General features: G+C 37.8%; 1 protein-coding gene across 2 annotated transcripts in view; it reads left to right on the forward strand.

Moving 5' to 3' along the window:
- ndrg4 (NDRG family member 4) overlaps positions 1 to 15,522 on the forward strand; it is a 61,496-nt gene that overhangs the window by 36,791 nt on the left and 9,183 nt on the right. Inside the window, exons 4-12 of one of the 2 annotated variants that reach the window (XM_055155139.1) lie at positions 1,307 to 1,348; positions 9,010 to 9,115; positions 12,624 to 12,744; positions 12,890 to 12,952; positions 13,556 to 13,616; positions 13,716 to 13,802; positions 13,878 to 13,934; positions 14,304 to 14,407; positions 15,000 to 15,050. In XM_055155139.1, coding sequence (XP_055011114.1) covers positions 1,307 to 1,348; positions 9,010 to 9,115; positions 12,624 to 12,744; positions 12,890 to 12,952; positions 13,556 to 13,616; positions 13,716 to 13,802; positions 13,878 to 13,934; positions 14,304 to 14,407; positions 15,000 to 15,050 — 692 coding nt within the window. The remainder of the gene's footprint in view (positions 1 to 1,306; positions 1,349 to 9,009; positions 9,116 to 12,623; positions 12,745 to 12,889; positions 12,953 to 13,555; positions 13,617 to 13,715; positions 13,803 to 13,877; positions 13,935 to 14,303; positions 14,408 to 14,999; positions 15,051 to 15,522) is intronic. The other variant, XM_055155140.1, reaches the window with a different exon arrangement.

Below are 15,522 nucleotides of genomic sequence, written 5' to 3' on the forward strand. Positions count from 1 at the left end.
TCACTCTTACTTGTGTCTGACTTTTCCTTCATTCTTAATCTTAATCTAATCCTGTCACATTTCTTGCAGTATCCCCATGTGAACCATGACACATTTGTGCATGTTTAAAACTCTGTGTACAACATCTGTAAAGTTGGAGCTATTCTTACCACATCTGCATGTCCTCATTTTAACTAAAGCCATGTTGATGCTCTGCAAAGGAGCCTGGAGGCACAGCAGCTGTTTTAGGCTGTACAGGCCAGGTCCTGATGCATATGGAAGGCTTTGTAGATTATTTACACCTCAGTATTATGTGAATAGGAAAATCAGGCAGTAGGGCAATAACATTACGATAAAGTTAATAGTTCCACCTGGTGGACACAAGGTATACATTAATGATTCAGTGACCAGATGACTGCATCTTATACAAAATGAACAAAATCATAGCATTAATTTAATTATATAATAATGATAACATGATTACTGTAAACCCAGAACCAGAAAAGCTTTATTGCCACTAAGTACCAGTGTGTTTCGGCACATGCGTTTTCATCATAACAAGCAAAAAAGAATATTCCTAGAACAAAAATATTCCTTTTGTCTCTGAGCTGTGTTTTATCATTTCTCTTCTATGATAAAACACAGCAGAGGGAGAGAGACAGACAGTAGCATCAACACTGAGCTGTTTCCAGTCTTTGTGCCCACATAAACAAGTGTGCTGGTCCAGCAGTCCCTCTGAAGGCAGCTGGTCTTCTGCTCTGTCCACTGTTGCTCTGTGATACTGGATCACCACTTTCTCCTCTCAATGCTCTGTTTCTTTATGTGCACGTGACTCTTCTAAATAAAAGGAGGTCTCACTGTGGTGCTGTTGTCCATTCGTCGTGTAAACCATCGCCTCACTGCTGGAGACACTCAGATTTCCACAGACATACTTTCACAAATTATTATCAACACTGGTGCAATACATTATATGTCTACAAAGCATTGAGTAGATGGACAGTTCATACTCTGTTGTTGTGTCCCTGGGCAAGACACTTCATCATCAGCGCTTGTCCACTGACCATTATGATTATGACTGGAAGGTAAACTTCTAGGAGTATATCAGGGAGAAGCTGAAAAATACAGTGACACAAAGGGTTACCCACATACAGTACATTTCTAAGCCTATATATATAGCAACTATTTTACTGATGCTCGTGGAAATCTGTGTGTCTTTACCCAGTCTGTGTTTGGGTGTGTTCTGCAGCAGTGGAGGCACTCTTTAACTTGTGACATTTATAAGAATATTCCTCTGTAATCTCAGTTTTAATGTTGTCCTCTGCCTCAGCAGGAGCCTTGTGAGCAGCTGATGCCGCCTGGAGACTGGAAGGTAAGGTTTCTTATCACTCTGTTTTGTCTTTACTTCTTGTCATTTATTAGCTCCATAAACTTCTGTAAACAGTGTAATCTGCAGCTCATATGAGGATAATACGGAGTGTTTGCTGTGGAGGTGTTTTTATGAGCACATTGTGTATCTTTCTAATGTGATATTAAGAAGAGGTAGTACATCCTGAAAGGTAATACACCAGCAGACCATTTATTGGCTTGGTTATGGATCAAAATGTCTATGATAATTACTTTTGCTGAACTGTAAGTAAAAATTACATCTTAGTATAAGATTATTTCCTCGGTGCAGTGCAGTTGGTATTTCAGTTTAGTTTTGTTTTCCCGATGTAGTGACAACATATATATCATTTTGTTTTAAAGTTTAGGGTTAGTCACCTTGACACCATTTACTGGTTATAAATGTTTTACTTGAATGTGTGTTTTTTAACCCCCGTTACATTCTTACAGTTCACTGTTCCATTTCTTAAAATAGTGTTGAGCTGAACTATCATCATGGTGTAATCAAGTGTGGAGATTAAAGTGTAACTGGAGCAGGAGCTGTCTGAAATGTCTTTGAAGACTATTGACTCCAGTTGAATAGAAATTATTTAGTTTAAATGTCAGTCACAAAGAAACATAGCAAAGATTACCAGAGCACACTAAACGTCAAACCACAATGAGGTAAAAGTACTATGGAGCTCAACAGTGACTGCCTGTTCCTGTTCTGGAAGTGAATTTACCATTAATTTGCCCCATAAACTTTTCAGAAAAATTGGAACCAGCTATGTGCTATCTAATATCCATAATGCAGTTGTTTTAAGTTCAAAAAGGACATATACAACACAAGATTCTGCAAAATGTTTTAATAACTTTATGGTTTATAAAGTTTCAGAAATAGATTTTAAATACAATTATTGGTTTTGTGGTCATTAGTTACCACATAGCTGATTTTAATATACATTTTTATACATTTACATTTATTTTGGAAAGTCTTTTAGAAAAATAGAAAATTTAGTTCCAGAACCGAGAAGTGGACGATCACTGTTGAGCTCCATACAGTATGTTACGCTTTATAGTTTTTAGAGCAAATAGGACTCTTGCCACTACCACTTGTGCTTTTTAAATAGGTTGAGTCTGACACCCTCCTTAGGCCAATAGGAGGAGCACATGTGTCCATATCCACAGGGAATAGATGTGTGAAAGGGATTGTTTGCCAGTGATTATGTGATCATTGCTTGAGGTTTGCTCCTTCTATCACACCTAAGTGTCATGGGACAAACTCCATCCTCCACAAGTCGGCAATTACAGAGAGCCTTAATTGTTATTAGCCAAGTGACACTAATTAAAATGTGTAATTATTATTCAACTGCCCATAATATTAAATCATGTATGGGTCATTCCATCCTAAATATTTGAGAAGAAGTATTAAAAAGCAATACTAATTGTTATTAAACTAAAGTAAGTAACTAAAGTAAAAAAATTCGATGATTCGATGATAGATAATCTTCATTAGAGAGGAAAAGACCGAATTTCACAAGCAACATGCATTTCCATTCTAAATAGTCTTTTTAACATTTTGCTTATATGCTTAACAAGAGGTGTTGTAGATACTTGATAGAATCATGTGGTCGTTTTGAAATTCCAGGTTGCATCTGCAGTTTAGATTACAGATTATTACAGAGTAACAGGATCAATTTCGACCCAATAATTGCCCCATCCGCATCATAGCGGATCACCTGCTTAAGCGCATGAATTTCTTAAATGACAAATAAAATCACCTAACCTAAGGTGAAACACTGCAGGTGAATAGGAAAAAGATGAATAATATAATAATAATAAATAGTCCAAATTGACAGTTTTGGGGACTTTCAAAAGAGAAGCATGGAAAGAGTCAGGTCTAAATGTCTATATATAAACAATATAATAAAATATAAACATATGACATATTAGAAAAAATAACTTAAAAATAAATCAGACTTGGAATTAGATTTTTAAAAATCCTTCTATACATTGTGTCAAATCTTGTAAAGTAAGTCAAATATTGTAAAGCTTAGTGTCTCTAGGTGTTGCTTTAAAGGGTGATCCTTATGTTATTTATTTTGCCTCTGGAGATAAATATAACTCTATGGATGCAGGCGCAGACTGGACAGTTGTTTTTTTTTTGTTTCCTCATGAAAGCTTATACAGTATGTTAAGAAATCAAACTAACCAAAAAAGTGTTTTCCCTTAACCTAAAACATCATAATGTTACATTAAATACAAAGCAGTTTTAGGCTGTAACATGAATCAGTCATCAGTCTGACTAGACAAACTTTGTGACGACAGCTTCTCACTGAAAGTCAGTTTGCGCTGCTGTGTGATTTGTCTCGAGAGCTGTGTTTAACATTGACCCTTTACACTGTATTTGAATCCTTTATATAATCACACAACAATAACTAATTACATTTTGTTATCTTCTGCCTTGATGCACTACAGTTCATTTTGCTATTGATACTTTGACATCATGCTAGGGGTGTTCTATAATGCATTTCTGTTGGTAGAATTTTCAGCAGTTTCCATGGTGACATTAGCAAGCACTGTCAAAAAAAAAACATATGATTGTCTGAAAACTCAACAAGAAATACAAAATGGATTTAAACAACACATTTTCAGGAGCCTATGATGATCAGTATGAGTGGTCATGGTCCTGTTTAGGTGTTTGATTTTCAACAAAAAAGTGAAAATGAAAATTATTCTCACTGCTGGCTAACACTATCTAGCTTGTGATTGTAATTTTATTTGTGAAAGACTTGTTTAACAGGAAAAATCATCTCATCTGTTATAGTCAGCGCTTGTAAAACTCAGATTACGTGTAATTTAAGTAACAGAGCTTCTAACAGAGCAGTGCTTTCAGTTAGCGTCACACTCCCAGGGAATGTTGATGACATCTGCTGCGAAGTATCAATAGATTCTCTTGCACATATCGGATTATGGATTTTATTATAGATTTCTTCGTACTCCTATAGGCCTGTCTGCTGTGACACTGGTCGTACTCCCCTCACATGCAGACTGTGTGTTTAAAGATGAGCTGGTTTTGCTCTGTCAGCTGTTGAGAGCTAATCTACACAGAGGAGAAAGTTAGCAGTGAAGAGGCCGCAGCAGCATAGCAGGCTTTAGGTAGAGTCACTATATTGAGTCAACAGGAAGAGAGGATAGAGATAGGGAAAAGGCCCAAAAGAGAGAACAAAAGCTCGCCCGCTGTAGAGAAAGAGAGAGAGAGAGAGAGAGAGAGCTCTGCTGTCTGCACGCTGGCTCCATCACACCGCACTGAGCCTGCACGTACACGGCCTCCTGCAATCCTTCGCATCATAGTTATGGACATATGAAAATATATCTATCAGCTCTTATTTGCATTAATCAAACATCAATCCTGCAATTACTGTCAAGCTTATCTATCCTCACTCAATACCCATCACTGTCACATAGCTCCAAAATGTATTTTTTATTCAGCGTATTGATTTTTTAATCTAAACTATATATACAATGAAAGAGCCTCCTAACATTGTATTTTGAATGGCTTACTAACATATGTCCCAAGTTTGGTTATTTGTCCAGACAGATATAGACCAAAAAGTGCATTACATTGTCACTCCTTGTGGTTGGTTTAAAAAGAATAGATTTTTTACACGTTTTACACTGTTTACACGAGAATGCTTGCAGGTAAAAACAACAAAAATATTTTATCAGAAGTGCCTTTCTTTTAGACAGTGAGCCTTAAAAACACAAAAATCTGAAACCACCCGCCAGAGAGGAAAAGTTGAATACACTGTGCCGTAGCATTTCCATCTGCACTGCCCAAGATGCAAAACTTTGGTCAGATCTGCTCAGGTCACGTACGCGTTTATGTCACATACATACGATACACAGACACCTGGCATGCATACCCAATTGAATTCCACACACTTTTGCGTCACCGTATGCGCACAGATTTCCTCACCAAAACGCTTGTCTAAACACGGAAGAAAAAGTGAACATGCTGCACCACTTTTGCGTCTTTTTTTCAGACCGTCATCATATAAACGTAGCCAAAGGGAGTGTGATGTCACCCACAGTCTTCAGATCCAGTGAAATGGAGCTGGAGTTATAGGGGCTAATTTGGAGCCAGTTCCATATTGAAATAGGAATTTATTTATGGAAAAAATAGCAAAATAAAAACATCAAGATCATATAGGGTGGCAGTAGCTCAGTTGGTAGAGCATTCGCCCACTGATCTGAAGGTTGGCGGTTCGATTACAGCTCTTGACATAAAAAAAAGAAGAAAAAAAAACATCACAGGTTGAGTGGTCAGATCCACTGACCCACAAGTTGGCTGGTGTGATTCCAGCTCCCACAGATGAATGCTGTTGTTGTGTCCTTGGGCAAGACACTTAACCCACCTTGCCCACAGTGTCTTCGTACACTGGTGTATGAATGGGTGAGTGGTTCCTTGTTGTACAGCGCTTTGAGTGCCTTGAAGGTGGAAAAGCGCTATAGAAAAATGTGACCAAACTGAAAATTTTAATACCAAAATGACTCACTACACTCGCACACTCAAAGGGCTCACTACAGTGGTTACAGAGAGAGGGGTGACAATTTTTCAATGTAAAGTCAATTGGAGTTGGATGGAGCCGGAAGCATGCCTGTGGTCACTTCCTATTTTAATCGCATTGCCTAACAGGTGTCCATTATACAGTCTATGTACAAGATGCAACTGAGGTATATAGGCGCAAAGAATATTGGACATCTGGGTTGGAATTTTAATCAAGATCATATTGTCATCAGATTAAAAAAATATATATTTATACAAGTCCAACTAAATTTTCTGTTCGCTCTGTGACTTGGACATGTAGCTCGAACATGAAAAAGTAACTCTTATAAAACTCTGAATATGTTATTAGCAAAAGTAATAGTAGCAAAAACTAGACTGATAAGACCTTGTTGATTCTGTTCACACAATATAACTTGTAACATTATTTTCATACAAGATAAAGTCCTGAAGACTGAAAATACCAAAATATGGAATACAAATGTTATTAGATAAAAAGATAATTTTGAAGATGTGTGGCCTAAGTGGCCTAAAAATACCTAAAAAGCTTGTGCTAGTTTTGTTTGTTTTTGTGACAGTAGTGTGGCCTGATTAAGTCAACAGCAGGAGTACAACAAGGTTAGAGTGGTGCTGATGAGAGCTGCTATCGACTGCCTCCAGACTGACACCATCATCGTCCAATCAGATGCGGGGGAGGCTTCACCGTCAGCCAATAGTGTGTCTTGTTTCCTTCAGGGGCTGGAGGGAGGGGGGATATCTGTGCCTTGATAAGCAGCAGGCGTGCACGGGCAGACAGACAAAGGCACAGTAGCAGCATCCTCTCTGCTCTGCTGCGAGTAGTACCCCAGGACCTAGTCACCACAGACCGGAGAGAGGCCTGGCTACCACTCGCCGTACATCTGCTCCCGAATCCTCACCTCCCCTCAGTCCGCTTGCTGAAAACATGCCCGAGTGCTGGGACGGGGTGAGTGCTGCTGGCATTGTCTGGGCAAACTGCACTTTTGATGCGAACCTTTGCATAGGCTGCTCAAATGGATGCTTTGATCTGTCCTGTTTCATGGCATTAGGTGTGAGCCAAAATTAATAGAATTTGAAGTTAATTGTTGGTGTTTCAATGCAGGTTGTGCAATTAAATTCTTTTGGTCTTTTTTCAATGCAGGTAGTCCCACTGTCCCATTTATTTTATTGATTTTAATACTTAAACAAGAGTAGAATTTGTAGTGTAGTGTAGTGTACATAGGACATGCGTCACAGTGTAGTTGTGTATACCAATGCAATTACTGAACGTAGACCCTAAAAAGAATTATTGTTTTGAATTCTAGCACATCTTTAGAATAACATCTATTTACTCATGCTTGTTTTACGTTGTCATAGTGTTTTACCTGAAGTATATTGGTCATACACATATAAGGTGCAGTCCAAGTGGGATAGAGGGTCACTGTGCGACTGCCCCACTGACACACTTCAACACTATGGATGCTGAGCAATACACAGATGCTCCCTCTGCTGCAGATCACTGTGCATGTGGGCTTGTGCGCTGGTGGGAACAGGAAGCTTAAAGTACGCTGTCATCCATTTTGACTACCTGGTGCACAGATATGCCAAGATGTGCATGCAACAATGGTACGCAGATGTAATTTTCAGATTGAACTTGATTTGCAAGCATCCATTAGAAAAGAGGAGCCTCCAAATGTGTGAATTAGCGTGCTTTGGGTTCATTATTGCAGTTTTGAAGGTCATCACTTTACAAATAGTGGCCAAAGCTGTTGTAACTGGCTGTTAGACTGATTGGACTGATGTTGGAGCAGAAATACCAGATTAGAGTGGATTAACTCATTGCTTTGGTGCGTTGTGTCTTTGTTTGCAGTGAGTGGGGGTTTGTGCACTTGGCAGTGGCTGATTCTATTATAAGCCTATGGTAATGGTATACTGTTACACTGATAAGATGCTGCAGTGGAGATGAGCAGAGGCAGGTGGACCACAGTTTATCTCCTCACTACATTTGCTGCATGCTTAACATTTCTGCAAAGAATCGTTATCTTTTAAATTTTATATTGTGATTATTTTGTATAAAAGAGAACCAGAGCTGTTTCCTTGCATAGGCAAACAAATGCATATTTAATGTGAGGTATTTAATTAGGTTGCAAATGTTTGTTTTGTTTTTTCAGCGATAAATAATAGTTGTTTTTCAGACAATAAATGGATAAGATAATGAGAATGCATTATATTTTCAGTTCCATTATTCATTAACACTGAAAGATCTATGAAGCAGTGTAAAAAGGTCAACAAAACAAATCAATGACATGTGTGTCTATGGGGTTTGTCTATTTGCTTTTAGAGCAATAGACTGTCTGTCAGCATTAATCATGTCAACAAAGGCTCCGGAGCATGTTTTAATCCCAGCGCTCTCCACTCACACACCTCCATTTTGAGTGCAGCTTTGGCCACAGTGTGCTGACAAAATGTGGGTCAGCAGAACAACACTGTACTATATACATAGGCAGGGATTGTCTTACTATTTGCTTTAGGTTTATTTATAGAGAGCAGCTCACATCTTCATGTCCAGATAAATACATTTACAAAGGGCTTGTATACACAAGAACAATGCAGAAAATATCAAATTATATTTCATTATTTATTTCACTGAATTGCTTCTTGGTTTTAACTTTCCTAGTTACATAAAGTTATGTTTTAAGTCAGTACATAGGGATAGGGGTAAGAACACAAAGTAAAATACTTACTATTGGACACCAGTCCTATGACCTCAAACAACATGTACAGTAATACATTTAGTAATTGACTTGTTGAAGTCCTGAGGCTTTAGTGGTGAAAAATCAATGTGCTTATTCAAACAATATCTGTCTAATGGTGTTACCCTTCAATGTAAAATACAACCAGGACATTTTGTAATAAGGTGTCATTATACCTCCTACTCCCATCCTTTTATCTCAAATCATCTCCATAAATACTTGAGGCCACCTTTTGTCTGCACAGCAGGGGACCGGTTGATGTCGTGGGAGGGTTCTGGTCCATTTACTGTTACAAAACCCTTTGTGACACTGTCCCCAGTGAGTTAAGGAACTGTTTGTTTTGTATTACAGGAACACGATGTGGAGACCCCTTATGGGATGCTACATGTGGTTATCCGCGGGGCGCCCAAAGGGAACAAGCCTGCCATCCTCACCTACCACGACGTGGGACTGAACCGTGAGTCTGAGGCGCCTCTGACACATGTGTCTGTACAAGGTGTTTTTGTGCTTTTACCAGAGGCGATAATGAGCACCACGTCATCTACTGCCTTATTCACATCTCAAACAGGAGGCCATGTCACCCATGTGGAACTGTAAATTAAAACAAACACGCACAACTTCACTTTTACACGCTTTTACAGCACATCCAACCATCAAGTGTGAAACAGGTGTGTGGTTATGTAAGAGACCTCAAAATAGACCAGCACACAAGTTCTTTTAAAATCATTGTATGTTTCAAAGTCTGAACAGTGTTGACTGTTGAAAATATATATACTGTTCTTATATACATGTACATGTACACTGGTGTATGAATGACACTGTGTTTGTCAGAGCGACTGTGGGACAACGGACAGAAGTTGTCTCTGGGCTATAGTCCAGCGTGTTAACAGCATGTTCACTACCGGTCAGATTTTTGATGAGCTTCTTAATGAAGTCAAGACACGGTCAAGACAATTTTTAAAAATTATGTGTTTGTTCATCATTTTGATGACTTTAATGAGAATCTACAATGTAAATAATCAAGGAAATAAAGAAGAAAAATAAATGAAAAAGTGTGTCCAAACTTTTGACTGGTAGTGTATAGCAATTATGTTCATTAACATGCACAGTCCCCAACAAATTAACAGTATAATGATGCATGTATGTTCATTAAATTCTTGAAACCCAAATTGGAGAAGGAATATATTGTATCTAATTGAGGCCCTGCGACATGGTTTGGGCACCATCTAGGCCTGTCGTGATGGGTCAATATACACGATAAACAATAATATTGAAGCCAAACCATAGAGAACTAGCATCCCTAAAAAGTATTCTTAATGTATAATATTGTAAAAAACACAAACTGCAATAAATACATACAAATACAACATAATACTAGATCATTTGTATGATAACGAGAAATTGAAGTTCATAATTAAACTCTGTACACCTCAAATCTCATTGTAGTATAGAACAATAACCAATGTTTTTTTCCCACTGGTGCAAGGAGATTGTACCCACGATAAATATTTACCCCAAAACAGTACCCTCCCGTCTGTCCATATGTCTGTATTTATTGAGCAATACGTCAATATAGTTTTTATCAAGACAGGCCTCGCCCCACCTCATAATGAGTGGTGATTTATCCAACAAAGAAGGGCTGATAAAATGGCTGCTATTGGCGTGTAGGTGAGATGGAAATACTGCACCAACTAAACAATACAGGCTATATGACAGAAAGGGGATACAGAGAGTAGGGGTATGTTACTATGTCATATTTAGTGCCTAAAATAGAACAGACCGAGTTAAAGAGTCTGTGATGTAGTGAAAATGTAGGTCAAAAAACATCCCAGCCGAGCGCTTGGGGGAGGGAGGGGCCACTGCAGCGCTGCATCAACATGGACCAGAGCATGCACTACAGTTTGTGCATCAGATCTGAACCACTATAAGCCTTTGAAAATAATAGGTAATAGTAGAAAGCAGATCAGGTAATACATCTTTTGACAGTTATTGTATTAAGATGTAGAATGAAAATATTACTGTTTTCATATCCAACCCTTACAGTGTGTGCATAAGATCTGAACCACTATACTGTAAGCCCTGCAAAATAAAAGTAATGATAGAAAGCACACTGGCTTATGCATCTATTTACAGAGTTATTGTATTAAGCTGTTATAGTAGAATGAGAATATTGCTGTCTTCTTATGCAGCCCTTACAGTTTGAGCTTAAGATCTAAACCCCTACAAACAAACAAACAAAAAATCATGCCTATTTGTGCCTAATGTGTTTATTTAGTATGTAGTGCTCTGTATGGTGATATTACTGTGCTTACTGCAGCTAAAAGAGCATCATACTAAGAAGATTATTAGTATGCTAGACTGGTCACCAAGCGTTCTCACTGTAGCATGCAGACAGCCCCAGGAAGTAAAGAGAGGATACATAACAGAGCTTGTGCGCGACATATGGCCAGCCATTTCATTCTTAAATAAAAGTGTGATGGTGGAAGCAGTTGGGAGTTTAAAAAGTGTGGCAGAAGTGAAAGGAGGTCAGTGAGCCTGATGCTGGAAGAGGCTTAGGGATGAGTCAGCATTAGCCCAGGAGAAAGTGGGTTGCATTTGACAGTTGGGTTATTTTAAGATGGAGGTGTAAGTATGATAATTAAACAGATTAAACGGTTACTAATATATGTAATATTCAGAGCTGAAGTTTTTGTCTAATAAATGAACATTAGACAAACACAAACACAGACTATACATTTTCTTCACTTAGGTTGTTAGAGTATGTTCTATATACTATCTAACACTGGATACTATTTATTTTTGTATTTATTTTATTAATTTATTTAGCACTTATAAGATAAAAAGTAAAACTCTATTTATATATATTTTTTCTTTTCTTTTACACATTACATTATTTCTTTAATTCAGTCAAATATGATGACTGCTCAAATATTGTGTGATCAGCTTAAGATAAAATATGAGGAGAATATACTCTAAACTGGTTTCTAGTCCTAGTGTGACTTGTGTATTTTGGTTATGAAGCTGTTGCATTCCTGCTCCTCATCCCTAACCCAGTTGTCATGGCAATTGTTCCGTTAAATTAGCACCATGGGCTTGACCCTGAGAATGAAAACAGAGCGGCTGCATGGTCTGGCTCCAGCACACACATGAGTGAAAGTAGGCCAGGGCCACAGCAGTGAGAGCACATCTTTTATACATGAAGCTCTAGTGCAGCTCCATAAAGTGGTGCTAAAAACAAACTGTCTTCTAAATGAAAACAGACTGCACGTATTTGGTTAGAGGACTATTATAGGTGCAAGAGCACTGTTATAGGTGCACTTCAATAGATAAAAGATATTATTATTTGTCAGAGAAGATTTAGCCATTTATGTTTTAGCAGATAAAAAAGAAGAAAATAGCAAAAGAAAAATTCAGCTCTGTCTGGAGGCAGTGTCCACCGGCAATTTGACCAGAACTGAAGAAGCCGCTTGGAGGAGCTGCAACATGTTTTCACTCAAAAAAGTTTTGTCCAGTTGACAGAATAGATTTTTTTAGTATGTATCCTTTAGCTATGTATCCTACCCAGACAACTGAGGGATTACACAGACATTTTAGAAAATGTTTGCACAATTCTTTATATTACAATTACTATTTATATTACTAATAGAGCATTGATTGTCCTAAGGTCAACTATCTCTAGCAGTATTTGTCCTGCATTAAGAGGCGTCTTGTGTTCAATGGCATACAAACTGTCCCTCTCATGTTAATCCATGGTACTTTTTGGCTCAGAGTCAGATGCACAGATGGCCTCTTCTGTCACTCTGTGAGGTTCACTGAATGTCATCGGATCTGTCCACTCTTATTTTCTTTCTCTCTTTATCTCTTCCTGTGTCTCACTCTTTCTCTTCTTCTCTCCCTCTCTCTTTTGCTCCTCTCACCTGAACTGCCCTCTGTTTGAAATCCCTCTGTCCTTCTATTTCCCACAGACAAACTGTGCTTCAATGCCTTCTTCAACAATGAGGACATGCAGGAGATCACCAAGCACTTCGTGGTGTGCCACGTGGACGCCCCCGGGCAGCAGGTCGGAGCGTCCCAGTTTCCACAGGGGTAACAGATTCACTCTAATAAACATATATATTTACACCTACAATCTAATGAACATATATGCTGACATCACAAGGGCAACACATCCAGTCTAACAAACATGTATACTTATGGGTCAGTAAATATATGTGATTCTGCCTCTCCATAGGTACCAATATCCCACCATGGACCAACTGGCTGGAATGCTGCCCACTGTAGTCCAGCACTTTGGGTGAGTATTTCACATTTAATGAACAATCAAGAAAGGTTTAAAGATATTAAAGGTCCTATATTACACAAATTGAATCTTGTGATCTTATAATGTTACCTCATCAAAAGCATACCTGGAGTTTTGTTTTGTTTCATTAACACATGTTTGCGTAACCTTTTATTAATAGTCTGTCTACATTTCCAAAGCTCAGAATGCTTTGTTCTACCTTGTGATGTTATGAAGCTGTAGTTTTCAAGTGAACAGCTATTTTATGACTGGAATTATCCAAATGATTCTAGTGAAGGTGCATGGAGTACTTCCTGTATTACCACATGACATCACAAGGTAGAATGGAGTGTTTTCTATTTGAGAGAAGAACTCAGCCTAAATATGTAGGGTTTGCGTTGTAAACATGTATGAATGAAACAAAACACAACTCCTGTTATGTTTGTGATGACGTGATAACGTTACCACAGAACATAATATGGGCCCTTTAAAAATGTTGTATTTCAACATAAGACCAGTAATGCTCAATACAGCACCTCACCACTTAATTCGATCACCTTAAAAATTCACTTTTTAGTCGTAGTTTATGTATATTTATTTCTTCATGCATTTGACCAGATTTAAAAGCATTGTGGGGATTGGAGTTGGAGCTGGAGCCTATGTCCTGGCCAAATTTGCTGTAAGTGTTTTATTATCTAACTACCAGTATATCATATACCAGAATATGAAACTTACTGTTTCTGTATGAGTAATTTAATGTGATCTGATATTTTTTCAGCTGATTTTCCCTGATCTGGTCGAGGGGTTGGTTCTGCTCAACATTGACCCTAATGGCAAAGGCTGGATCGATTGGGCTGCCTCCAAAGTAAAGTCAAACAAGTTACTATCTGTTAACCTTTTTGTTAGTGCTTTTATAATGACTTCTCTTCTTCTCGTGCAGCTGTCCGGTCTGACCAGCTCACTGCCTGACACAGTGCTGCCACATCTGTTCAGCCAGGTACACAGGGTTACATTATTGTTTTTTTGTTTTGTTTTTTGTTTTCATTTTAGTTGCTGAGGTTATGAAATGAAAATGGCTACAATAATTAAGATGATATAATGTCCTTTACAACGGACAAAATATTCTGTCTTGTTATCAAAGACCTCTCCAAACATGTTCTTAAACTCATGGAATATTTATATTATCTCTCTCATGTTAATGCTCCTGGAGTTGTTATGTGAACTCTGAAAAGAATCCTATATCTTGCAAATCTAATTCCAATTGCAAGAGAAATCTGCAATTTCTTTTTCTTTTTTTTTTATCTCGAAATCATGGAGCCCTTTCATATATGGGACATTGAAACTATCTTCAAACTATATGTTACAGGAGGAGCTTGTGAGCAACACAGAGCTGGTGCAGAGCTACAGACAACAAATCAACAACAACATCAACCAGTTCAACCTGCATCTCTTCTGGAACATGTACAACAGGTGATGCAGTAGATCACATGCTCTTGGTAAACAAAGACCCTGTATCAGACAAGATTTATTATACTGATTTCCAAAAACATTCTTGAGGGTATAAAATTTATTACCAAGGACATTTTATTTTCAAATATGATTTAATTGCACTTTGTCTTTAAACCTTAAATAAATCCAAGCACCCCCTGGTAAGTTCTTGCTTGCCTGGTTGATACATTATTGCAGCAATTTGTATGTAGCTCACCAACATTACGGATCTGAATTCTTAATAGTAGAAAATTTTAAGGTGCACTGTGTAACTTTTCTGGAGGAGAGTCCGCCTCCTGTTTGTCTCTATGGAGATATTACTGTTTTGCCTTAATTATTGCACAATATGGAAATAAGCTTGGTAATCATAATGGAATCAGAATGCAAACTTTATTGATCCACAAGGGAAATTCGTTGGACATAGTAGCTCACACTTCACAATATCTTGTGTATTTTTGAGCTACAATTGAACAAATGAAAGTGACATGTGCTTAATGCCCTGAAGTTACATAGTGCACCTTTAAACTACATATTTAATACTAACTAAATATCTAATTTAATGCTTTGATTGCAGCCGGAGGGACCTGGACATGAATCGTAGTGCTCTCAATGCCAAGACTCTGAAGTAAGTCAGAATACACTGCCAGTCTGTTTTGTGTTTCAGTTATTGTTTTAGATATAAAATAAAACTTTGACATAGTACTTAAACTGTAAAGCGTCTTTGAGTGTCCAAAAAAGCGCTATATAAAACTGATGCATTATTATTATTATTGTTAAACATTAGAAAAAGAGATCGACACAGCAAGTCTTGGTACATTTCATTGCACCACAACATAACCCAGTAAAAAATATAGGATTTTGTTACCCAGCACTTCACATGTAACATTCAAAAATAAAAACACAACCATAATGACCATGTTGCTATTCTGTATTGTAATATTTTGAAATCTATGTGCTGATTTAATTTAATGCTTTTTGGGCACAGATGTGAGTCAGCAGTTTCTATTCTTCATTAAAAAGACAAGATTCATTTTATTTAACAAAATTAGCTCTGGGCTTATGACAATAAATGACAGTGACTTAAAGGATGACTCACT

Source organism: Boleophthalmus pectinirostris, unplaced genomic scaffold (assembly GCF_026225935.1).
Source record: "Boleophthalmus pectinirostris isolate CB_2022bp ecotype Guang Dong unplaced genomic scaffold, ASM2622593v1 HiC_scaffold_2, whole genome shotgun sequence".
In the NCBI taxonomy this organism is placed as follows: Eukaryota; Metazoa; Chordata; class Actinopteri; order Gobiiformes; family Gobiidae; genus Boleophthalmus; species Boleophthalmus pectinirostris.